This window comes from Hippopotamus amphibius, chromosome 9 (genome assembly GCF_030028045.1).
Source record: "Hippopotamus amphibius kiboko isolate mHipAmp2 chromosome 9, mHipAmp2.hap2, whole genome shotgun sequence".
Classification (NCBI taxonomy): Eukaryota; Metazoa; Chordata; class Mammalia; order Artiodactyla; family Hippopotamidae; genus Hippopotamus; species Hippopotamus amphibius.
Window position 1 is genome coordinate 101,852,640 of NC_080194.1, and position 27,801 is coordinate 101,880,440.

The following is a 27,801-nucleotide window of genomic DNA, read 5'->3' on the forward strand; positions in this document are numbered from 1 at the left end:
AATGATATAAAACAAAGTCACCAACATTTTATAAGTTTAGACATAATTTTACAAAGCCAAAATTCACTCATTTAAAAAAACTGGTAAAAAACACATGAGATTTACCCTCAACAATTTTTAAGTATACAGTACTATTAACTACAGCACAATGTTGCAGAACAGATCTCTAGAACTTATTCTTCCCTCATGACTGATATTCCCATTCCCACTGAACAGCACTCCTCATTTCCTACTCCACCACCCTAGCCCCTGGCAACCACCACTCTACTTTCCCTTCTGTGAGTCTGACTACTGCGGATACCTCATGTAAGCAGAATCATGCAGCATTTGTCCCTCTGTGACTAGCTTATTTTGTTGCAGGAAGATGGGGAGCAAGAGGACTGTCATGTCCCAGGTCTCAGGTGAGTCCCTGGGATGGGCCACCAAGTGCGGGTCCTTGGCTTTGTGCAGGTAGGAATTCAGCAACGAGCCACAGAAAAGTGAAAGCAAGTTTATCCTGGGAGATGCACACTCCATAGGCAGAGTGTGGGCCACCTCAGAAGGTGAGAGGCCCTGAGATACGGAGTTAGTTTTTATGGGCTGGGTAACTGCACAGGCTAACGAGTGCGAGGATTATTCCAACTCTTTGGGGAAGGGGCAGGGATTTCCAGGAATTGGACCACTGCCCACTTTTTTGGCCTTTTATGGTCAGCCTCAGAACTCTCATGGGGCCTGTGGGTGTGTGAGTTTGGCTTGCTAATGCCCTACAATGCACATATACTGAGGCTCAAGGTCTCCTGGAGGTCAAATCTTCTGCCATCCTGGGCCTAGTTGGTTCTAGCCAGTGTATGTCGTGTAGTCTTTTAAAGGTTGTGATCTGCCCATTTCCCTCCTGTCCCAGTGTCACTTAGCATAACATTCCCAAGGTTCATCCATGTTGTAGTATATGACAGGGTTTCCTTCTTTTTTTTAATGGCTGAATAATTTTCAATTGTATGTATATACCACATTTTCTTTATCTACTTTTCTCAAAGTTTATTCTTGCGTGTATATTTGCTTTAGAATAGAAAAGAAAAATGGTTGCCTTGTTTATGTAAACATTTTAAACTGTTTAGTTTTTCTCTCTAATATTTTTCCTGAAATAATATATAGACAAGTGAAATTGAGAGCACTGGAGTTTGCTTACATTTATAAATAATTACTCTATATGGGCAATGCAACCAAGTGTGAAGGAGATCTTAGATGTTATTGTTATGAATGTTATAGGATGTGCACTCGCCTCTTAAAAAACCAACAAAACATAGAGCACTTGCTGACTTCCTTGGGTAAAATGAGCCAGACGTTCCATTCTGGAAATGCCCTTCTTGTGGTTTTGTCAGTTGCCAAATAGGCATTTAGAAGATGGAAGTACTTTGATGCCAAAGGCTGTTGGCAGCAAGCAGCTTACGAATGCATCAGCCTTTCGAGTGCCTTTTTCACCATGACATTACGTTCCTACAGCCGGTCTGGGAGCAGTCATTGCAGTGATGCCTTATTTACCTGCTTCAATGGCCTTGTAATCCAGGCCCTTAGAACTGCTTGCAAGAGATTACAACACAAGTCTCCCCACTCCTTTTATTATCACTGACTCTAACAGTCCCTGCTCTTGCCTTCTGAAACTTGGGGCTTATAACTTAGGATATCTTTTTTCATACATACAAATATTAGAATTCTCTTTCCTTGTATAATTCCAGGGTCTTTCCATCAAAAATCAAGTCTGTGGTTGTGGAGGCTATATGTAATACTGACAAGACCTAATGGCCACATTCTGTCTTTAAATATGCAAATCAATTCCCCTGTGACCATCTTTTATTTTGCTTTTACCACAGATCATCATTTTATGATAGTGACCCCTTCTTATCACCCCCAGCATGCTCTATCCTCCTTTTATCCCCTATTTTCCTCTGTAGTAATTAACACAATCTAATATCCTATACAACTTTTCCAACTTATTTGGTTATAGCCCATCTCCCCCCATTAGAAGATAAGCTCCAGGGGCTTCCCTGGTGGTGCAGTGGTTAAGAATCCGCCTGGATTCAATGCAGGGGACACGGGTTTGAGCCCTGGTCTGGGAAGATTCCACATGCTGTGGAGCAGCTAAGCCCATGCTCCACAACTACTAAACTTGCACTCTAGAGTCCTCGAGTCACAACTACTGAACCTGAGTGCCACAACTACTGAAGCCATCATGCCGAGAGCCTGAGCTCTGCAACAAGAGAAGCCACCACAATAAGAAGCCTGCACACCGCAAGGAAGAGTAGCCCCTGCTCGCCACAACTAGAGAAAGCCCATGTGCAGCAACGACGACCCAATGCAGCTAATAACAAACAAACAAATAAATAAATTTATATTAAAAAAAAAGCTCCACGAGAGCAAAGGTTTTTGTCACTTTATTTGGAATGCTGTATCCCTAGTGTCTAAAACAGAACTGGACACGCATGAGGCCTACTGAGAGTTGTAAATAAATAAACAGCTGAATTATTAGTTCAGACTGGGACTTCCCTGGTAGTGCAGTGGTTAAGAATCCGCCTGCCAATGTAGGGGACACGGGTTCGAGCCCTGGTCCAGGAAGATCCCACATGCTGGGAGCAATTAAGCCTGTGTGCCACAACTACTGAAGCCCACGCACCTAGAGCCCGTGCTCTGCAACAGGAGAAGCCACCACAATGAGAAGCCTGCGCATCACAATGAAGAGTAGCCCCTGCTTGCTGCAACTAGAAAAAGCCCACTCCCAGCAACGAAGACCCAACGCAGCCCATAAATACATAAGTAAATTGAAAAAAAAAAAAAGTTCAGACTCTATAAGATTGTGCCCAGGCAGCACACAAATGTTAAGCAAATGGGAGGGAAATACAAAAAAGCTTATCTCCTTTTAATATTTATATAGTAGGGATTCATGAAATGGGCTGAGTAACAAAAAGAGAAGTGGGCTGAATAACAGTACACACTACAAACATATAAGTGCCATCATCCACCTTTTCTAAAGAACTACTGTATTTAAATTTGGTAGTAATTCAAACTGTATTTTGTAGTGGATTCTGGAAGGCAGAACAAGTTATGTGAAAATCCAAATAATTTACATAGAAATTAATGAACAATGTTTCTAGCTTCACTATTTGTCTGTAAGGTGATAATGAAGGATGTTTATTTTCTATTTGGTATGGAATTAGAAAGTGTATAAAAGACTTCAGCACTTATTCTGACATTTTCTGGCATCCTTTTCCATACAACATAATGCATTACGTGACTTAACATAATTAGAGAACATTTTTTCCTATTTTTGCATTGGATCTTCGTTGCTGTGCATGTGCTTTCTCTAGTTGTGGCAAGTGGGGACTACTCTTTGTTGAGGTGCACAGGCTTCTCAGTGTGGTGGCTTCTCTTGTGGAGCACAGGCTGTAGGCACTTGGGCTTCAGTAGTTGCAGCACTCGGGCTCAGTAGTTGTGGCACATGGGCTCAGTAGTTGTAGTTCGTGGGCTCTAGCACAGGCTCATAGTTGTGGTGCATGGGCTTAGCTGCTCCGAGGCATGTGGGATCTTCCCGGACCAGGGCTTGAACTCGTGTCCCCTGCATTGGCAGGCGGATTCTTAACCACTGTGCCACTGGGGAAGTCCCCCCCCCCCACCCCACCATTTTTGTGACTTCTCTTTCCATAGGACTTTCTCAATATTGCTTCATTTCATGTGCTTTTGTATATCTCTCCACATTTTGTAATTTATATTGGTGTTTATCCTTTTCTCATTTCATTCTGCATCTGAAATTATGCAGCTTTTATTATCAAGTCATTTGAACAGATTGCTCTTTTCCTTCATTCTTTTTCTAAGTTTGTGTTTTCATCAAAGTTCTCTGTGCACTTACCACACATCCTTATTTTCCCCATTCCCCACACTTGCCAATACTGTACTGTTATATCACAATTTTAGAAAGATCATTTCTTGGCATTTGTGTTATTCTGACAATGTATACTTTTCAATGCTGAGCCCTAAAACAAACTATGATTTCTTTTCCTTAGAGTTAATAATTATGTTGCATATTAATCAAGATAGGCCAGGCTATACTATAGCAAGAAACAACCTATCTCATGATAGGAAGAACATTAAAAAACCTGGGCTGTATTTTAAAACCACCACATGTGAGTTCTGCTCAAATCCACTGGCCAGAATTAGTCATATGATTCTAAAAGTGCAAGAGGGAAAGGAAATATATTCCTCCCATGTGTCCAGAAGAAAAGAAACATCAGATATGAGTGAGCACTCTCTACCACATCTTTCTCTTCCTTTCTTTTTCTTTTTGCTAAGTTTTCCATGTAGTCCTCAATAATTCAACCCCAAACTCTGCCAGTTGCCGTCTTTTAAAAAGTTCATTCCTGGGGCTTCCCTGGTGGTGCAGTGGTTTCAGATTGGAAGGGTCCCACACAATAGATTAAAGTAGACAGATTCTAAGGGACATCATCATGAAATTCTAAACACTGTGTGGGACCCTTCCAATCTGAAAACTCAGGTCTCTATATCTTCGACATTTTTTTTGAATTGCTTCACTGATGATTTCTCCCCTGTTTTTTCTGTAATGCCTTACTTTTTATTTTTGACATACAATAAACTGCATATATGTAAAGTGTACAATTTGATCTTTTTTCTTGTTAGTAATGTATATATGGCAATCCCAATCTTCTGATTCATCCCACCCCAACTCCCCCCTCCCCTGCCTGTTACTTTTTTTTTTTAGCTCTTTATTGGAATATAATTGCTTTACACACTTGTACCAGCTTATGAGGTACATCAAAGTGAATCAGCTGTATTTATACACATATACCCATATACCCTCCCTCCCACGACTTCCCCACACCCTCCCCGTCCCAGGCCTCTAAAGCAACACCCATCATCGAGTTGATCTCCCTTTGTTATACAGCAACTTCCCACTAGCTATCTATTTTACATTTGGTAGTATATATATGTCTATGCTACTCTCTCACTTCGTCCCAGTTTCCCCTTCACCCCCCCCCCCACCCCAATCCCATGTCCTCCAGTCCATTCTCTGCATCTGCATCCTTATTCTTGTCCTGTCACTGGGTTCATCAGTATCATTTTTTTTTTTTGGTTCCGTATATATGAGTCAGCATACAATATTTGTTTCTCTCTTTCTGGCTTACTTCCCTCTCTATGACAGACTCTAGGTCTATCCACCTCATTACGTATAGCTCCATTTCATTCCTTTCTATGGCTGAGTAATGTTCCACTGTATGTATATGCCACATCTTCTTTATCCATTCATTTGTTGATGGGCATTTAGGTTGTTTCTATGTCCTGGCTATTGTAAATAGTGCTGCAGTGAACATTATGGTACATGTTTCTTTTTGGATTATGGTTTTCTCTGGGTATATGCCCAGTAGTGGGATTACGGGATCATATGGTAGTTCTATTTGTAGTTTTTTAAGGAACCTCCAAACTGTTTTTCATAGTGGTTGTATCAACTTACACTCCCATCAACAGTGCAGGAGAGTTCCCCTTTCTCCACACCCTCTCCAACATTTATTGTTTCTAGATATTTTGATGATGGTGATTTTGACTGGTGTGAGGTGATACCTCATTGTGACTTTGACTTGTATTTCTCTGATGATTAGTGATGTTGAGCATCTTTTCATGTGTTTGTTGGCCATCTGTATGTCTTCTTTGGAGAAATGTCTATTTAGGTCTTCTGCCCAGTTGGGATTGGGTTATTTGCTTTTTTGGTATTAAGCTGCACGAGCTGCTTGTATATTTTGGAGATTAATCCTTTGTCCGTTGCTTCATTGGCAAGTATTTTCTCTGCCTGTTACTTTTTTATTGAACCTTTTGGACTAGTCCTCTAATTTAAAAAAATATATATTTTTCCTACATTCTAAGTCTTTGTCTTTTTGTCCTACTTTTTGAGAGACTTCCCCAACTTCATACTGAGTGTTTTATTTTTTTCTATTTGTGTTTCCCAAAGCTCTTTTGCTCTCAGAATGTTCTTTTCAAAACATAGTGTCTTGCTCTTTTATGATTTCAATATTTTCCCATTATCCCTTTGAAAAGATTAAGGACAGGGTTTTTTTTTTGGGGGGGGGGGTGTTTTTTAAAACATTCCCTTCTCCCTTATTAAATCTGTTCTTCTGGTTGCTTTTTGTTTCTGTTTATTTTGGTCTCTAGGTTTGATATTACAGATTTCCTACTATTTCTTGTAATCTTTCATTGAGACTCACTTATAAGATCACGCTGGATCATTTTGCTGAGGAAACTCTAATGTTGGTATCTTAAGTTTTTCTTCTTGGTGTGGTCAGATTCTTCAGAAATGATTTCACCAATGTCCTGTCTGAAGGATGAAGGTCTGATTGCCAGCATTCTGGGAGCTAAGATGGGGAAGAAGACTAGACAGTCTTAGCATACAACATGCATACATTCACTTAAAGCCCTTCCTTTTTTTTGGCGGTGTGGAGGGGTGGGGTCAGCACAAGGCGGGAATCAGCTGCATTCTTTATCTATCCCTCTGATTTTCCCAGAACCTTTCCTTCAAGGAGAAGTCTCTGGGCTCTGCAGGAACTGCGAGTGGTGACCATCAGGTGTACCTGAGACCAGACCAAGTTCAACGTCAGCTTGTGATTCTTGTTTCCCTCGTAGGGGTCTACATGGTATTAGAGGCACCATGGGAGGAGCATATTAGTAGCTACCATGTCTTGGGTCCTGTGGATTCCCTTTTCCTTCACCAGCACCACCGTCTGGCAGGTTCTGAGGAGACCGGGCTCCTGTCAGAGAGAACTGGACTCCACAATGTCCCAAAGAGGAAGCCCCAGTGGGTCCTGTGGACTCGACCCTGGGTTGTCCCGAAGCCCAGGCCATCAGCATGGACTCAGCACTGTATGTTCCAGAAGCCAGAGGCCCAGCAGGTCATGAGGAGACGGGGCTCCTGTCAGCCTAAAGCCCTTACTTTTAATAACGGACCCCAACCTCAATTATGCCTGATGCTTCCAGTAAGAGCTTAACTCTTTTCAAAGAATAAATTTCTAGCTTTCTTCCAACTTGGGGGTAGAGGAAGTTACCTGGTGTGTGGAACGGTGGAGGGGATGTGAGGATCCAGTCTTTCCTAAACAGACCGACAATCAATGATCCTAATTTCAGTGCTCCCACTTCAGGAGTATCTGGTGTTACCATTTCCTGAATCTTTAGGGGATTCAAGGATATATACTGGTTTGGTTTTTAGCTTTTTCCACCCGTAGCTTAGAAGCCAATTTTCTTTAATCTGCTAATTCATTTACTGTTCCTCCATCTGCTTTCTTAATTCCATGATTTTTTTGCTATTGTCTTCTTACCTATCCTCTTTACTAGGATTTATAGTTAGAAAACAAAACTATTGTCACTTTAGTGAGGTTTCAGGAAAAAAAGCTAAAATAGGCATAGATGTTCAATGTGCTATCAATACCAGAAGCCTCTTCTTTTTAAGTTTTTATTGTTTTCTATTGTTATTTCTCTTACTACAGACACATCCTTCATGTCCCAGCATCAAGGACCACGTTCTTTCAGATACATGCTCTGAAACTAGCTCTCACCCTACACACAGAGGACTGTTCCTCCCTTTGTTCTGCCACCAGAACTTATTTTAGTACTTACCAGCATTTATTCCAATCATTTATTATCTTTCTTTGCTATGAGTCTGTGAGAAACATCTCTAATTGTCCCCCAGGGTCTACTCTCCCTGTCTTCTCTTAGTAATAGGACTCCATGAGTTTAAGCTTGTACATAGCCACTCATATAGAAACTACATCCGCCAGCTTTCTCACAGTTAGCTTTGGCCTGTCACTAAGTTTGGATCAATGGGCCATGGGAAGTTATGTGTGCAGTCTGAGGTTCATCTGCTTGATGCAGCCATTTGCCCTGGGCTTCCTCTTTTTCCTTCTTGCTTGTTAGGAAATGGCAATGACTGGAAACCCGGGAACATGATGCTGAGGTGTAGCCACCTGGAGAGCCCAGAACTGCTCACTGTGGACTATTAACACAGGGGGAGAAACAAAGCTCTGTGTTATTTAGGGTACCGTACTTGGTCAGCTCTGTTATAGCAATATAGTCTGTACTCCACCCAGTATAGAAACAGCATGGACCTTGAATGTGAGACTCTATCTTATTTATTTTTATATCTAGTTTTGTAACTAGTGTCTGGTATACAGTTAATCTAAATAAATACATAGATTTCCACACATAAATCATCATCCTGATTGATTTCGGTTTCTCTAGAAAAAAATGGAATGCTACTTCATAATACTTTTGAAACTTTAGGACACTATATTTGCTTGTAGCTTTGCCTAATACCCAACATCTCTCCTTGTCTAACAAGGCAAAGATTTCATATAAACTCCTCCACTGCAGTGGGCTGGGTTCACTCCTGTTACTAAGTGTAGCAGTGCAGTCACTGAGTACTGCATGGAGGGGAGAGTTGATTGTCACTGCAACCACAAGTATTTGCTGTCAGTTATCCGTACCACTTCTACTGTGTAAAGCTATTTCTCCTTTTGTTTCTGAATATAGCAGAAAAATAACGGTTTGACTAGACACGGTAATTAACTTGGATCTACAGAGATGGGACTTGGGGGTGGGGAATGTATGCAAACAGAATATTTTTCAGGATAGAAACTACATAGTGTGCCAGTAAAACTCTTTTCAACCATGCCAAGAGGCCTGGTGCAGCAGAAAGAGCACTGAACAGAGTTGTCAAGAGAATGTGGCTCTTATGCAAACAACTAACAAATTACAAGGCCTGAGGCAAGTCAAAGCCTCTCTGGACATTAATTCTATCATTTAAAAAATGAGACTGCCGGGACTTCCCTGGTAGTCCAGTGGGTAAGACTCCATGCTCCCAATGCAGGGGCCACAGTTTGATCCCTGGTCGGGGAACTAGATCCCACATGCATGTCATAACTAAGAAGCCCATGTGCCACAATGAAGATCCGTATGCTGCAACTAAGACCTGGCACAACCAACATAAATAAATAGATAAATAAATATTAAAAAAAAAAAAGAGAGAGAGACTGTTGTACCAGATCATCCGTCGGTTTCCTCCCAGTCCTATGGTTGTACCAAAATGGCCAGAATGTTGACCAGTGTGATCTCTATAGCTTCTTCATGTGTCTTTTCCCCTCTCACTTGCTTGGATTTTGTTTTCAACTCATCTCTCACTAATTTTCCTCGCCTCCAATAGTCCTTTCCTATACAATCAGTTATACCATCTCTTCCACTTTTAATTCTCTTTTCACAGTCTGTCCATTCGTCCTATCAAATATGTCTTAAATTTCACCTCACGTGTGCTTCATTAACTTTTGATTTACTAATCCCATAGCCTTTCTGTAGCCCTTAGAACAAGTGCTAATGATATTGCATGATTTGTGGGAAATTGTGACAAGTGGCTAGAAGTCAGGCAAGAGGATAAACCTTTTAATTTTTAATGAGGGGACAAAAATCAAGGGACTCTCTAGAGTCTACTGATCTGACTAGATCTGACCCTAAAATATAGCAACCAAGTATTTTAAAAGGGAGACCTGATGAAGTCATCCAGAAGCATCAGCAAAAGAGACAGAATCATGAGAGAAGAAACCATGAGAGGTTCTCAAATATACTCCTAAAATTTAAGAAATTAACTACACTTTTTCTTTGAAATATCAGCTCCTAAAGTGCTCTAATCTCGCCACCATCTATTGGTTCCTAAAATACTCTATGTAAAAGGACTCTGGGGACTCCCCTGGTGGCACTGCGGTTAAGAATCCGCCTGCCAATGCAAGGGACATGGGTTCGATCCCTGGGCTGGGAAGATCCCACATGCCACAGAACTACTAAGCCTGTGCACCACAACTACTAAGCCTGCGATCTAGAACCCGTGAGCCACAACTACTGAAGCCCGCATGCCTAGAGCCCATGCTCCACAGCAAGAGAAGCCACTGCAATGAGAAGCCCTTGCACCGCAACTAAAAGTAGCCCCCACTCGCTGCAACTAGAGAAAGCCCGTGCACCGCAACAAAGACCCAACAGAGCCAATAAATAAACAAACAAACAAACAAATGAATAAATAAATAAATAAATTTATTTAAAAAAAAAACTCTGGGTTAGGAAACACCACATCTGTCTTGGGCATTTACAAAGTATATTAGGATATTAACATTGGGTGGGCCAAAAGGTTCGTTTTTTTCCCGTAAGATGACTCTTGTAGCACTTGGCTGTCTTTAGCTTCATTCAAAACAATTTTGTTAGATTGTTTGTAACAGCTGTCATATCAGCATGCATTTCAAAAGATATCAAAATTGGTAAATTTTTGTGTAGCCATTTTAATATTGAAGATGGAAGAAAAAAAAGCTACATTTCGGCATGTTATGTTTTACTCTTTCAAGAAAGGTAAAAATGCACAAAAAGATTTGTGTGGTGTATGGAGAAGGTGCTGTGACTGATTGAATGTGTCAAAAGTGGTTTGCAAAGTTTTGTGCTGGAGATTTCTAGCTGGACAATGCTCTATGGTCGGGTAGACCAGTTGAAGTTGACAGCAATCAAATCGAAACAATAATTGAGAACAATCAATGTCATACCATGCGGGAAACAACCGACATACTCAAAATACCCAAATCAAGAGCTGAAAATCATTTGCACTGGCTTGGTTATGTTAATTGCTTTGACATTTGGGTTCCATATACGTTAAGTGAAGAAAAACCTTCTTGACCATATATCCATATGTGATTCTCTACTTAAACGTAACGAAAACATTCTGCTTTTAAAACATATAGTAGCCAAACTGACAAAAATCAAAGACAGAGAAAAGTTATTAAAGGCAACAAGGGAAAAATGACAAATAACATACAAGGGTACTCCCATAAGGTTAACAGCCGATTTCTTAGCAGAAACTCTGCAAGTCAGAAGGGAGTGGCATGATATATTTAAAGTGATGAAAGGGAAGAACCTACAACCAAGAATACTCTACCCAGCAAGGATCTCATTCAGATTCGAGGGAGAAATCAAAAGCTTTTCAGACAAGCAACAGCCAAGAGAATTCAGCACCACCAAACCAGCCCTACAACAAATGCTAAAGGAACTTCTCTAAGCAGGAAACATAGGAGAGGAAAAGGACCTATAAAAACAAACAAAACAATTAAGAAAATGGTAATAGGAACATACATCTCGATAATCACCTTGAATGTAAATGGACTACATGCACCAACCAAAAGACACAGACTGGCTGAATGGATACAAAAACAAGACCCATATATATGCTGTCTACAAGAGACCCACTTCAGAGCTAGGGCCACATACAGACTGAAAGTGAGGGGATGGAAAAAGATATTCCATGCAAATGGAAATCAAAAGAAAGCTGGAGTAGTGATACTCATATCAGATAAAATAGACTTTAAAATAAAAAATGTTACAAGAGACAAGAAAGGGCATTACATAAAAATCAAGGGATCAATCCAAGAAGAGGCGATAACCATTATAAATATATATGCACCCAATACAGGAGCACCTCCATACATAAGGCAAATGCTAACAACTATGAAAGAGGAAATGCAAGGCAGAAATAGAGACACAGATGTAGAGAACAAACACATGGACACCAAGTGAGGAAAGCAGGGAGGGTTGGGGGGGAATGAATTGGGATATTGGGATACCAAATTGTACAGTCTAAATATATGCTGTTTATTGTCTGTTAAAAAAAAAATGATGCCTTCTCACAGCCAGACAGTTCTTAATATCTATCTAACTCCCATTTGCAGTATTATCCTCAGAGATCTCTCCTCAGAGACGAGATACCAGTGAAGTAGAAATAAACCTAAGAGAGAAGTCTCTGTTCCCTTACCTCAACATTCTTTTGCAATTGAGTTATTTTTGATGGTTTCTTTACATCCTAGCTATTGATACCAGTGGATGGTCTTAAGGACTTACTGCCAGTAATAAAATAATTTTATTTAGCATGTTGTTCCTAAATTAAAAATGAATCATTACCATAGGAAGGAAGTAGAAAAAACGTCAGTACTTTTTAAGGATGTTTAAAAGAATACCTAGATCTTAAACCAAAATAAAATAATATGCCAGCTAGCCATCAACATTTACTCAGTCATGCTATAGTAGTTCTATATACAGAACTACTCTCTGTATTTTGAAACTCTTTCATATCTTAAACTAAAAATATAAATTTAAAACATACTGGAGGACTTCCCTGGTGGCACAGTGGTTAAGAATCTGCCTGCCAATGCAGAAGACAAGGGTTCAATCCCTTGTCCAGGAAGATCCCACATGCCGTGGAGCAACTAAACCCATGAACCACAACTACTGAGCCCATGTGCTGCAACTATTGAAGCCCGCATGTCTAGAGCCTGTGCTCCACAACGAGAAGCCACAGCACTGAGAAGCTTGTGCACCACAATGAAGAGTAGCCTCTGCTTGTGCAACTTAGAGAAAGCCCGAGCACAGCAATGAAGACCCAACGCAGCCAAAAAAATAAAATAAAATAAATTAATTAAAAAAATAAAACATACTGGACCTCTGTTTCACATTTTCTGGAACTCCTATAGGTCAGGACAGTACTTTAGTACAAAAAGTGATACTTTTCAGAAAACAACGGTTTTAATAATATTTGTTTCATGATAAGCTAGGTAGAGAGTTGTGGGGTAACAATTTTTAAATGAACTTCCCTGAATTATGTCTTGTCAGAATTGATTAAAAGTTACTGACATTTGGAGGCAGATTTATTGAGTATTATAAAGTACAGGCTTTGTAGGTATTTCACTTTAGAAAGAATGAAAATATTCTGTTAAAGTAAAATCGGATGTTTTCCGGGGTGTGTGTGTGTTGGGGGGGGGGAGACAGCAGTATTACTTGAGTGGCTCACCTTTCTTTTACACTGCCTGACAGAACAGACTGAAAGAATGCAGATTCCGTCTAACTCAGGTAGGATAAGGATAATTGGCTCTTAAAATCCCAAAATAAATATTCTCAGATCATTCCAAGAAGTTGCTCTCTAAACTTTAAACAACATGGCTATGGAGGCTAAGTTAAGAAATCTTTGTACACTAACCAGACTACTGACAATGGCTAGAAATTTCTTCTCATTCTCTCAGACTGAGCAAAGCGCTTTTCTTCTCGTGAAAACTTTACTGAGTGATTCATGTATCAGCAACATTATCTCTAATTTTTTTTCTAGCCCTTTCTTTGAAAGCTAAATGTGGGCCCAGTGTATCAGAATAGGTGGTCATCAGTGCAGCATGATGAGAGGAAACTCCAACACCCATCAGCCACAGGTCCAAAATTGCCAACAGGGAAGCGTTGCTTCAAGATGAGGTATTATCTCTCTAGGTGGTCCTCCTCTTTTAGAATAGGAATACTCCTGGCAGGACCCTTATTGTTTTAATAATTCTGTGTCTCTTGGTGTTTCAGTTACTCCTCTCTCTGAAGCTAAGGTGGGGTATTAAGGGATGGCTTTTTGACTGAGATGTGAGAGAAAATAGAAGAGAAGGATAGGTCAAGATCTTACTATCCAAAAACAGAAGGAAAGAAAAGTGGGAAAGCCCCAAAGTCCCCAAGAATGAGCTTTACCTACTTTGCAATTTTGCCTGCTGCTGGCCTAGGGCCTTCAAACATTGGAGTACAATATTTAGTTTACGATATTTACAATAGTTAGTTACAAAATAGGATGTATAATCACCTTCATATACCAATACATCATTGAGGTTGTGGCTACACATGCGAAATCAACTGATTCACTGAAGAAAAAAGAAATTAAGAAAAATAGTCACAGGTTTTTGAAATTACTGGCTAGCTTAACTGTACTGACTATACAATCACTCAAATTGGTCTGAATGCTCTAAGTGCATAGTGAAAATAACTTTTAGCATATAAAACTACATTTGGCTACATGGGTCATCTTTCCACATTCTGTTACACTTGTTAGAGATGATGCCGATTCCTTCTTACAAATCATTTTACTCTGAAACACGATAAAGTAGATACTTTTGGGGGTGACTGCTCACTTCCTTCTTCTGTGAATTTCTGTCCCCAAAAGTAGACCCTTACAGATTCACTTGCATCATATGACCCATAATATACACTTGGGATATTTGTATTGTAATTCCTTTGTATTTTATGTATATATTATCTTAATAACCCGACCCTGGGGGAGCTGATTCACTGGCCAATTGAATAGCCAATGAGATTTTTTCTTTCAAGAATCTGAACAAGAGACTCAGAGACTGAGACAGTTGGGAGTTGAAAGCATTGGATAATGGAAATAGACTAGAGATAAAGTCCACAAACTCTTGTTATTAGAGCTTCTATATTTTCAGACACTTGTATGTCAGTGAGATTTTGTCTCTCATGAGATCTGTATCATTTATAATTTATCCCTTATACCCAAACTAATTTGGCTATATTTCTGTTCCTTACAATACAAATAATTTTAACCAAGACATTATATTATCTGATTACTCAATACAGATATAGTCTAGCTTTCTATTGTTTCTAATAACTTGGAACTACAGTAGACTGCAATGATTATGGCACTTAATTGCGGACAATCTCTGCTCTGTTACCTATGCAATTATGAACCTGCCATCCACATCAGAAAATCTTTTTCTATTGAAGATGATGAACCACAGTAAGGAAAGTGGGGATCAAATAAGGGTCCTTAAAAAAAAAACAACAACACAACAAACTATTTAGTTTAGGAATCTCAAAAGATCTCTTAAGGAGAAATATAAAATGTTCATGTTGCTTACTTTTAAAATTATGAACAGAGAACATAAATTAAAGCACTTTTTAAACATTTACTTCAGGTGAATGTTTTGAAGAAGAGGAAAAAACAGAGACATAAGGGAAGCAGAGGGATAAATAAAGAGAAATAAGCTAAAAAGAAATGAGAGCATAAAAGACATTAAAATAAAAAGGAAGGAGAGAAAAAGACAGAAGTTGGGAGGAAACTGAGTAAGGATTGACAGATGAAGGGGGTAAAGGGAAGATAAAAATAAGTTTAAGGAAGGGTAAGACATATAAGGAAGAGAAAGACACACAGTAGAAGAGGAGCTAGAGGAAAACAGATGACGAGGCAGGCAGAGTTAGGGAGAGGTCCAGGACGTTAAGTGGTGTTAACTGCAGGTCACCTTCAGATTTTTTAGGGGGGCGGGGGAGGCTGTCCCTCATGTAGTAATTACTGCTTACAGCCCTTTAGCTGTAACCAGCCCATTAGCTGGTTACAGCTCCAAACTTCAAAAGTTTAGTTGGTTCTCTTCAAAGAATGTGACCAAAGCAACTCGTCAAAGGAGCTTTCCCCAAATTATACTACTTAGAACACCAGTTATCATAGATCTTCATATTTTAGGAATAGCCCCTCAGATAAATGGTGGAAATGTTAGTTTAATCAAAGTTAAACAGGTTTCTTTGCTCAATACTTCTTGGCATCTTTGATATGAATTTCTAAGAGAGAAATGGAATATAGGGATTTCCAAACTTTGATTACAGAACCCATCCTTTAAAAAGAGTCACAAGGGGCAAAAAAAGATGGCGGCGAAGTAGAGGGACGTGGAATGCATCCCTCTCCACAGATGCATTGGGAATACACCGAAGGACGCAATAATTCCCACAGAGAACCAACTGAACACCAGCAGACGACCTCGGACACCAGAAAGGACCGCAAGGATCCCGACATAACCGGTAGGGAGGCATCTACGACGGCTCAAAGAGGGTGAAGTGGCGGAGCCGTGGCAGACGGGAGGGAGTGAGAAACACGGAGGATCCGCACCGCACCTCAGCATTCCCGGACTGAGACGCTGATCCACAGCTGAACAGAGGGTCTGGGAGCGGGAGCGTGGGAACCGGAGAGCTGGTTCAGGGTGAGAAACATTGTTGCCGGTAGGGTGACAGACCGAGAAGACAGGAGAAAAGAGGTCTGCGGCAAGGAGTACCCGCCCCTGAGAGCTGTCCAGCCATGATGGCGGCTGGACGCTTCAGGCTCATGGGCGGGGGAAGGAGCTGCGCGCATAGCCTCTCTCTCTCTCTTTCGGCGCCTCTGCAACAGGCAGTGGAGAGACGCCCTGTGGGCCACCTGAGGTGCTCAGGGATAACAAGTACCCTCAGGCACTCGGGTGGGGCTGGATTAAAACCCCTTGGAATGCCGGCAGCAGGGAGGCTGCCGAGAAAAGAAAAAAGAAAAAAAAAACCCGAGAGAGGCCCAGCTCTAAGACTTTCTGTTTACACCTGAGCTACCCGGTGTCGCTCTGCAACAGGCACCTCCAAGCCCGACTGAAACAACAGTGCGCCACTGCTCACTCACTCCCAGGGGAAGGAGCCACTATTGTACCCTCTCCCTCCACACACACCGACGATTAGAGACGAACAATAAAGGAACCTCTGCTGGTCACAGAATAATGCAAAAAAACCCAAGGCGAGTAGAAGGACACTTAGAGCTGAGACGCTAAGGAAACAGAAATATTAGTATCAATCCTATTGAACTGGTCCATTCTGGAATCAGTTCTCGATTTTTTTTTTCCTTTAATAATTACGATCTTAGTCCTAAGGGATCTACAAGTTTGATAACATAATTTTTTTAATAATACTTTTTATTCTATTTTAATTTTTTTGCCTTTTTATATACTTCTATTTCTAGCTAAGTTTTTGGTAGTACAGAAAATATATCTCATACTTCCCTTTCATCCCTATCTTTTATACATTTCTATTCCTTTCTTTTTATTTGCAATTTCCAATCACACTACACTCTTCTGTTCCCCTTTCTTCCATCCATTTTTAGTTTATTTTATCTTAACATACTTATAAGCAACACTATCGATCTGCTCAGACTCCTTGCTCTGTTCTCCAGATGATGCACCACCTTGGTATTTAATATTAGGTTTTTGTCTTTATCTTAGTTCTTAGTACAGTTGTCTAATTTCATTCTGAGAATCTCCATTCTGTCTGGTGGTACTCTAGCTCTTTTCTGTATTTGATTCTAGCTTACAAAATCTCCCTGGATTAGTGTTTTTATGTGTAAGGTGTTATTTGTTTGTTTGTTTGCTTGCTTTTGCTTTTGTCTCTGATTTGTTCTGTTTCAGTTGTCAATTTCTGTTGGGTTTCTCTTTGAATATCTGATAGCATACTGGGGTTATGTCAGGTCTTTCCAGAGCCTTACGTCCTAATGGATTCAGTAATTATGTGTCTTATACATGTATGTGTTTCCTAGACTTTGTATCTGTTTAACCCAACACTTGGACATTAGTCTGAGGCTTGGACAGTCTTCTATAAACACCTCTATCGCCAGGACAAGCAACCCCAAAAGTTTGGACAACCATGAGGAAACAAAGAAACACCATGCAGGCAAAGGAGCAGGAAAAAAACCCACAAGACCAAATAAATGAGGAGGAAATAGGAAAAATGCCTGAAAAAGAATTCAGAGTAATGATAGTAAAAATGATACAAAATCTCGATAACAAAATAGAGAAAGTACAAGAAAAAGTTCATAAGAACTCAGAAAAACAAACAGCAATGGATAACAAAATAACTGAAATTAAAAATACTCTAGATGCTATAACCAGCAGAATGACTGAGGCAGAAGAACGAATAAGTGAGTTGGAAGATCGAATGGGGGAAATAACTGCCACAGAGCAGGAAAAAGAAAAAAGAATAAAAAGAATAGAAGACAGTCTCAGAGACCTCAGTGATAACATTAAGCATACCAACATTTGAATCATAGGCATCCCAGAAGAAGAAGAAAAAAAGAAAGGGTCTGAGAAAATATTTGAAGAGGTTATAGTGGAAAACTTCCCCAACATGGGAAAGGAAATAATTAACCAAGTCCAAGAAGCACAGAGAGTCCCATACAAAATAAACCCAAGGAGAAATACACCAAGACACATATTAATCAAACTAACAACAATTAATCACAAAGAAAAAATATTAAAAGCAGGAAGAGAAGAGCAACAAATAACATATAAGGGAAAACCCATAAGGATAACAGCTGACCTTTCTACAGAAACTCTGCAGGCCAGAAGGGAATGGCAGGATATACTGAAAGTCCTGAAAGAGAGAAACCTACAGCCAAGAATACTCTACCCAGCAAGAATCTCATTCAGATTTGAGGGAGAAATCAAAAGCTTTCCAGACAAGCAAAAGTTAAGAGAATTCAGCACCACCAAACCAGCCTTACAACAAGTGCTAAAGGAACTTCTCTAAGTAGGAAACACAAGAAAAGGAAAACACCTACAAATACAAACCCAAAACAATTAAGAAAATGGTCATTGGAACACACATGTCAATAATCACTTTAAATGTAAATGGATTAAATGCTCCAACCAAAAGACACAGACTGGCTGAATGGATACAAAAACAAGACCCTTCTATATGCTGCCTCCAAGAAACCCACTTCAGACCAAGGGATACATATAGACTGAAAGTAAAGGGATGGAAAAAGATATTCCATGCAAATGGAAGTCAAAAGAAAGCTGGAGTAGCAATACTCATATCAGACAAATTAGACTTGAAAGTAAAGACTATTAAAAGAGACAAGGAAGGACACTCCATAACGATCAAGGGATCCATTCAAGAAGAACATATCACAATGGTAAATATCTATGCCCCCAACATAGGAGCACCTCAATACATAAGGCAAATGCTAACAGCTATAAAAGGGGACATCGACAGTAACACAATAATAGTGGGAGACTTGAACACCCCACTTACATCAATGGACAGATCATCCAAACAGAAAATAAATAAAGACACACAAGCTTTAAATGACACATTAGACCATCTCGACTTAACTGATATTTATAGGACATTCCATCCAAAAATGACAGAATACACTTTCTTCTCAAGTGCACATGCAACATTTTCCAGGATAGATCACATTTTGGGTCACAAATCAAACCTCAGCAAATTCAAGAAAATTGAAATCATATTAAGCATCTTCTCAGACCACAACGCCATGAGACTAGATATCAATTACAGGAAAAAAACTGCCAAAAATACAAACACATGGAGGCTAAACAATTCACTCCTAAACAACCAAGGAATCACTAAAGAAATCAAAGAGGAAATCAAAAAATATCTAGAAACAAATGACAATGAAAACACAACAACCCAAAACCTATGGGACACAGCAAAAGCAGTTCTAAGAGGGAAGTTTATAGCAATACAGTCCTACCTCAAGAAACAAGAAAATTATTGAATAAACAACCTAACCTTACACCTCAAACAATTAGAAAAAGAAGAACAAAGAAACCCCAAAGTGAGCAGAAGGAAAGAAATCATAAAGATCAGAGCAGAAATAAATGAAAAAGAAAGGAAGGAAGCCATAGCAAAAATTAATAAAACTAAAAGCTGGTTCTTTGAGACGATTAACAAAATTGATAAACCATTAGCCAGACTCATCAAGAAAAAAAGGGAGAAGATGCAAATCAACAGAATTAGAAATGAAAAAGGAGAAGTAACAATGGACACCTCAGAAATACAGAAGATCATGAGAGACTACTACAAGCAACTATATGCCAATAAATTGGATAACCTGGAAGAAATGGATAAATTCTTAGAAAAATACAATCTTCCAAGACTGAACCAGAAAGAAATAGAAACTATGAACAGACCAATCACAAGTACGGAAATTGAGGCAGTGATTAAAAATCTCCCAACACACAAAAGCCCAGGACCAGATGGATTCGCGGGCGAATTCTATCAAACATTTAGAGAAGAGCTAACACCTACCCTTCTCAAACTCTTCCAAAATATAGCAGGAGGAGGAACTTTCCCAGACTCATTCTACAAGGCCACCGTCACCCTGATACCAAAACCAGGCAAAGATGTCACAAAAAAAGAAAACTACAGACCAATATCACTGATGAATATAGATGCAAAAATCCTCAACAAAATACTAGCTAACAGAATCCAACAGCACATTAAAGAAATCACACACCATGATCAAATGAGGTTTATCCCTGGGATGCAAGGATTCTTCAATATACGCAAATCAATCAACGTGATACATCATATCAACAAACTGAAGGATAAAAATCATATGATCGTCTCAATAGATGCAGAAAAAGCTTTTGACAAAGTTCAACATGCATTTATGATAAAAGCTCTCCAGAAAATGGGCATAGAAGGAAATTACCTCAACATAATAAAAGCCATATATGACAAACCAAAAGCCAGCATCATTCTAAATGGAGAAAAACTGAAAGAATTCCCTCTAAGAACAGGAACAAGACAAGGGTGTCCACTGTCACCATTATTATTCAACATAGTTTTGGAAGTTTTAGCCACAGCAATCAGAGAAGAAAAAGAAATAAAAGGAATCCAAATTGAAAAAGAAGAAGTAAAATTGTCACTCTTTGCAGATGACATGATATTACATATAGAAAACCCTAAAGACTCTATCAGAAAACTGCTAGCACTAATTGATGAGTTTAGCAAAGTAGCAGGATACAAAATTAATGCACAGAAATCTCTTGCATTCCTATACACTAACAATGGAAGAGCAGAAAGAGAAATTAAGGAAACTCTCCCATTCACCATTGCAACAAAAAGAATAAAATACCTAGGAATAAACCTGCCTAAGGAGGCAAAAGACCTGTTTGCAGAAAACTTTAAGACACTGATGAAAGAAATCAAAGACGACACAAACAGATGGAGGGACATACCATGTTCCTGGATTGGAAGAATCAACATCGTGAAAATGACTGTACTACCCAAAGCAATTTACAGATTCAATGCAATCCCGACCACATTATCAATGGCATTTTTCACAGAACTAGAGCAAGAAATCTTACGATTTGTATGGAAACGCAAAAGACCCCGAATAGCCAAAGCAATCTTGAGAAGGAAAAATGGAGTTGGTGGAATCAGGCTTCCTGACTTCAAACTATACTACAAGGCCATAGTGATCAAGACAGTATGGTACTGGCACAAAAACAGAAAGGAAGATCAATGGAATAGAATAGAGAATGCAGTAGTAAGCCCAAACACATATGGGCACCTTATCTTTGACAAAGGAGGCACGAATATACAATGGAAAAAAGACAGCCTCTTCAATAAGTGGTGCTGGGAAAATTGGACAGCAACATGTAAAAGAATGAAATTAGAACACTTCCTAACACCATACACAAAAATAAACTCCAAATGGATTAAAGACCTACATGTAAGGCCAGACACTATAAAACTCCTCGAGGAAAACATAGGCAGAACACTCTATGACATACATCAAAGCAAGATCCTTTTTGACCCACCTCCTAGAATCATGGACATAAAATCAAGAATCAACAAATGGGACCTCATGAAACTTAAAAGCTTTTGCACAGCGAAAGAAACCATAAACAAGACTAGAAGGCAACCCTCAGAATGGGAAAAAATAGTTGCCTATGAAACGGACAAAGGATTAACCTCCAAAATATACAAGCAGCTCATGCAGCTTAATACCAAAAAAGCAAATAACCCAATCCACAAATGGGCGGAAGACCTAAATAGACATTTCTCGAAAGAAGACCTACAGATAGCCAACAAACACATGAAAAGATGTTCAACATCACTCATCATCAGAGAAATGCAAGTCAAAGCCACAATGAGGTATCACCTCACACCGATCAGAATGGCCATCATCACAAAATCTGGAAACAACAAATGTTGGAGAGGGTGTGGAGAAAAGGGAACTCTCCTGCACTGTTGGTGGGACTGTAAGTTGGTACAGACACTATGGGGAACAATTTGGAGGTTCCTTAAAAAACTACAAATAGAACTACCATATCATCCAGTAATCCCACTACTGGGCATATACCCAAAGAAAACCATAATCCCAAAAGAAACTTGTACCATAATGTTTATTGCAGCACTATTTACAATAGCCAGGACATAGAAGCAACCTAAATGCCCATCAACAAATGAATGGATACAGAAGATGTGGCATATATATACAATGGAATATTACTCAGCTATAAAAAGGGATGAGATGGAGCTATACGTAATGAGGTGGATAGACCTAGAGTCTGTCATACAGAGTGAAGTAAGTCAGAAAGAGAAAGACAAATATTGTATGCTAACTCACATATACGGAATCTAAAAATGGTACTGATGAACTCAGTGACAAGAACAAGGACGCAGATGCAGAGAATGGACTGGAGAACTCGAGGTTTGGGAGGGGCCGGGGGTGAAGGGGAAGCTGAGACGAAGCGAGAAAGTAGCACAGACCTATATATACTACCAACTGTAAAATAGATAGCCAGTGGGAAGTTGTTGTATAACAAAGGGAGTTCAACTCAAGGATGGATGATGCCTTAGAGGACTGGGACGGGGAGGGTGGGAGGGACTCGAGAGAGGGTGGGGGGGGAGTCAAGGGAGGGAGGGAATACGGGGATATGTGTATAAAAACAGATGATTGAACTTAGTGTACCCCCCAAAAAGTAATAAATAAATAAATAAATAAATAAAATAAATAATAAATAAATAAATAAAAACATACATTGGAAAGACAACTAAATTCCACAAAGCCAAATTTGAGAAATGTAATGTTATCACTAAGAAATTAACCCAGAAAGTCAATTAAAAAGCCTAAAATATGTTAAACCAATGTTTCATTGTATTTTCAATAGTTAACACCACACACCAGAAACAAACAAACAAACAACAACAACAAATAAAAATAAAAAGTCACAAGGTTCTGCAGAACAGGCTTTGAGAAGCACTGCACTAAGCAGACACTATTCTCTGAGCTTTACAATCAGTGGCTGTAACTGTAATACCCCAAAGGCCAGACAACATGAAAGAAAACCCCAAATCTGGCTTGAAGCTTCAAGTTTTCTATCCCTATGGCTAATGTTGCTGTTTACTCTCATTTCATCTTCATATTGTTGTGAATGTTTTTCATAGGAAAAATTCAAAATTTATATTCTTATGTTTGGTGCTCTCCATACTTTCAGCCTTATTTACACTTATTTATCCTTACTAACAATGTTAAGCAATATTCTTGTTTCCTTTCCTGCGAGACTTCTTCCACTATGATGATTAAAAAGTGAAAGTGGTTACTGCTAGTTTCCCCCCAATGCCCACGATGCCAAATCCATCTTCCCTTTTTCCCCGGCACATGGTAGTGTGGCCCCGTAACTAATTTCTCCTCAACGAATTGAGATCTGAAGTGATCTGCGCCACATTGGCTTCACTTGCTTAAAAGAAACATTGATTGATTTAGATCTTGTCTTTCCCCTCCCCCTGAATCGGCACACAGTGTGCCTGCAGCCCAGCTTTGTCCACACAGATGATGATAGTGTCCTAGGGATGGCAGAAAAGTAAGAGAGAAAGTACTTGGATGATGTCCTGAAGCAGGCCACTCCAACAACGTGGACTACTTACCTTGAGACTGTCACACAAGAGAGAAATAAACTATCATTAAGGAAGGCACTGTAATTTTAAGTATCCTTAATACAGCAATTTAACATTTATCCTGACTAAAACGTAGTGTTAATAACAAAAACTTAAAAATTGAGTGTTACATTACAATTTACAGATGCTCATGTATTCATCATTTTTCTAAACCTTCACTTTGATTTTGTTCCTTTTTATTTTTTGCAAGTAGTTACTGTTAGCATGTATTAATCTGAACTTCGAAAACTAAGGCTTTATTTGTCAATTATACCTCAATAAAGCTGGGTAAAAAAAAGATAATTAAGGCTATTTATGGTCATAATCATCAGCTCACTATTTTGTTGTTCTGTAACATTTATTTAAGCTTTTAAGCTATACCCTGAGTTGTCTAAAGTAAGTTTCTTTTTGTTAGTTTATATCTAATCACCAATAAACATCCAAATAGAATGTTTCCCACAAATTCCTAATGGTATGATTATAACTAATGCCAGGACTCTATATTCATGAACTATATAGTACCTTTCTATGAAATAAATGTGCTTACTCAAAATAAGTCTCTGTATCTTTTTTAGAGAAATGTTTAACAGTAATTGTTTTAAATGCAGTTTTATGGGGAAACATTCTGCTAAACGAGAGAAAGGCAAGTATTTGGAGGCAGCTACTGAAATATGTATTTAGGAATACATCTTTGGTAAAGAGCCAAACAAAATAAAGTATGACTCATTGTCAGTAAACATTCCCTAAATGTCCTTGTTATTATGAGAGAGTTACTGTCTGGTTTTAATAGTGTATATAAAATAAATTTACATTCTTCTTAAGGGCAATAAAAAAAGTGATATATTTAGCAGAAAAGGTCTTTAAAATCTAACAAATTAATCATCCCTTACTTTCTTGTCAATAAGTTTAAGAGCTATTTTTAAGGAAAGAATTTTAGACACAAGAAGATTTTACTACCTATGTTTCTCGTGGCTGCAATTATCAGTAGTTGCTAGAAGTTTAAGGTATAAATAACATATTTTTATTATATTCATTTTAGAGGATAGAGCAAGAGCTATTAGTAAATGCTTTTTTCTGATCATGAAATATCTTAAAGTTCATCTCTGATTGAGATCACAAGTGAATGAATTTGCAACCAACCTTATACTGGTAAAACAGTAATGAATCTCAGAGATCATAATGACTCCATTTTACAGATGAGGTCTCAGAGTTTGAAAAATTATTTTAAAGGAGGCTTCTCAAAAAAGAAATTTCTTCATGGAATTCTAGGTATTGTACAATCCAAATCAATAACCTTTACCACCTCTCTGAAGGGGTGGCTTTAGCATCTTTCCACTTCACACATAAGAAAACTAAGTTATAAGCAAGCTAAGCATTTCACTTACTATCTATATGAATCAGTGTCATAGCTGGGAATGGAAGCCAAAACTTTAAATGTTGGAACATTCTACAGAAGTAGACTGACCTCATTCAGTATGGGTGCTGGCTGGGGTAAAGTGAAGCCGTGGTTAGGGAAGTCCAGTCAAGAAGTACGCTGTTTCGAGACACAGATGTAGAGAACAAACATATGGACACCAAGCGGGGAAAGCTGGGAGGGTTGGCGGGGAATGAACCAGGAGGTTGGGATACCAAACTGTACACTCTAAATATATGCAGTTTATTGTATGTTAACTGTATCTCAATAAAAGTTCTTAAAAAAAAAGTACGCTATTTCACAAGCAGAGAAGACTACAAAATGCTTGCTTTAATGAGTTCCAGTTGATAATGCAACCTTAAAAAGGTCCCAAACAGTACAGTATATCAGCTTCCCTACTTTCCTCTAAAAAAAGTTCTTGAATCCTAGAAATTTAAAATGTGCTTCATATCTGGTTCAACCTTAAATACCTAGGAAATGCATACAATTTACATTTAGGTTTTATTTAAGTGAGTCACCTTTGTGAAATCCTTCAGGGTTTCAATGAGCATTTAGAACGAGACTATTCATTTGGGTCCCTCCTTCACTATGCAGAAAAGTATTTTTTGATCTACTATCACCCTGGAACGTTAAGTACCTATTCTAAATAAAATAAAGGGAAAGTTCCTAACGAATCTCAATACATACACCTCTCTTTTCTCCACCAAAGCACCAGCGATGACAAACTTCTAAAGACAACTCAACCCTTAAAAAACAACAAAAAACTCCTCTGCTGTGTCCGTGTCCCTGATGTTACATCTAGTTGCTGTACAAGACACATTCTCACGGGTCCTGGCCCAGTATTTCTGATAACCACAGTTGGTGCTGTGAGGTGTTCAGACCATTACCGCATTCATCTGCCTCTGAACGATGCCCGATGAGCTCATGCAGTAATCTGGGCTGGAGCACTGCTTGGTGTGAAGCTAAGTGGATCAATCACGAATCTGAGAACCCTTCTATGCAGTTCTCCTGGGCTGCGTAGACTGGAAGCCGCTAGGTCAGGGGAGGAAAAGGCGAGCTTGGAGGAGGGTGGCCCGGTCAGGGTGTGCGCAGCGAGGGACGCTGAGTTTGGGGAGAAGGCAGCAGGGGAAATGCTTTTATCCGCTAAGCTTTGGGGATAAAAATACCAGGAGGGGCAGCGAGTTAGGGAAGAGGGCGCTGGTGAGGGTGACCTGGGTTCAGGCGGGAAAAGAAAGACGGAAAGGGTGCGCAGGAAATGGGAGCCAAAGAAAGAAGTGAGAAATTGCGGAGGAGGAAGTCGTCTCTGGAAGAGGAGGGGCAAAGGGGAAGCGAGAATGGAGTGTTTGCACTTTCGAGAGGGAAGGGCCAGCGCTCCCCTCGAACTGGGCGGTGAGGCCGCCGCCGGGGGAAGGGGCCCCAGGCGGATGGAGGGGGCGGCGCGGCCCTGGCGCCCCTGGGGTCCCGGCGCCGGCGGCCCTACCTGAACCGCTCCTGTCCCGCCGTGTCCCAGAGCTGCAGCTTGATCCTCTTGCCCGGCTCGATCTCCAGCAGGCGAGAGAAGAAGTCCACGCCGACTGTGGGGTCGCAGGCGGGGGATCGCAGCCCGGGAAAGCGGCCCTGGGTGAAGCGGTGCAGGAGGCACGACTTGCCCACGGTGGAGTCCCCGATTACGATGAGGCGGAACTGGTAGATCCAGATGGTCTCCATCGCTCACGTGCCCAGCGGGCTCGAGAGCCGCCCCACCCGCAGGCGCGCCTCGGGGCAAGGAAGGCGGCGGGAACTGTCCCTTCAGCACCTCTCGGGAGCCCGCCTGCCGGCTTCCAGCATATTCCTGCGGCTTCGGCCGCCGCCTGGTCCCCGCCCTCTCTGGAGGGAGAGGCGGGGCCCGGCCTGGCCAGGGGCGGGGCCTCGGGCCAGGGGGCGGGGCAGAGGCCGCGGTGAGGGGTGGGGGGGAAATAGTCTAGCTTCTAGCGGACACCCGCCCAAGACCTCTGTAAATCACTTTCCGCCAAAGCTCACTGGACGCCGCCGGGAAAGTGGGTGTGGTGAAAGGACGTGACAGCAGCAACAACCAATGAAAATGAAACAAGGCCTCAACTCTGGGAGGGTCAGCCAATGAAAAGTGAGAATCATTTTCTTCCAGGCGTCAGGGCGGGCTCGTCAGATTCCGGCTCTGATTTTGGAAATCACTGGGGCCGTAACCTGGGTGACTGCTGTGGTTTCCTGTTTTATCGATTTTACCAGCTCTGTGAGCACCGTTACTTTACCAGATTTCTGTTGGCGGCTTTCTGCTCCTAGCCTTGTTAATTGCCACCTCCGAGGCGTTTTAAGTTGAAGGAGTTGAGAGCAGAATCGAAATAAATTTGCTGAGCAAGTTCTGGATGTTTCTAGCAAGGGCTTTGGCCATGGCTCTTGTCACCACCATCGCTTCCTCACTGCTTTCATTGCTACAGAAGAGTGAGAAAAATGCCAACCACCTTCATAGTCTCTAGGGCCCTTCAGCTTGAGGAAGGAGAGGAGGAAAGAAAATGAAATGTTGAGATGTTCATAAAAGCTCCCATTCTTCTTGGTCTCCGTTATACATGTTTGAAAAATCTTTAGGTGGTCTTTTCTTAGCTTGTGCCCGGTCAGGGATCTAAATAAACAAAGCACACCTTAATTCTGGCAAGATCGTACTGCTTTCTTACTCCTTTCTTCAAACTGGTTAATAGTGAATTCACGATTTATCTTTTAAAAGCTAAACAGTTTTAAATTGTGTTTTTGCCAAAATAGAATTTTAACAATTCCACTTTTTTTCATGCCCACATCCAAATTTATACGTTTCTTATTCATTTTACTTCCTTTCTTGTTTTGGAGGAAGAGATTGTTTTCAACGGTGTGTTTAATCCCCTGACACCCATTTTTTAAAACTGTTTTGTAACAATGATCTTTATTTCATACCTCAAATCTCCCCCTTTCCAATTGTTTGTATCACTCAGTCAATGGACATACTCAAGTATCCACAATCC

The 27,801-nt window shown here is 40.2% G+C and overlaps 1 protein-coding gene across 1 annotated transcript in view; it reads right to left on the reverse strand.

Moving 5' to 3' along the window:
• RAB39A (RAB39A, member RAS oncogene family) overlaps positions 1-26,636 on the reverse strand; it is a 34,414-nt gene extending 7,778 nt beyond the window's left edge. Inside the window, exon 1 of the mRNA XM_057749638.1 lies at positions 26,274-26,636. Coding sequence (XP_057605621.1) covers positions 26,274-26,500 — 227 coding nt within the window. The 5' untranslated portion in view covers positions 26,501-26,636. The remainder of the gene's footprint in view (positions 1-26,273) is intronic.
• Positions 26,637-27,801: the final 1,165 nt, after the last annotated feature.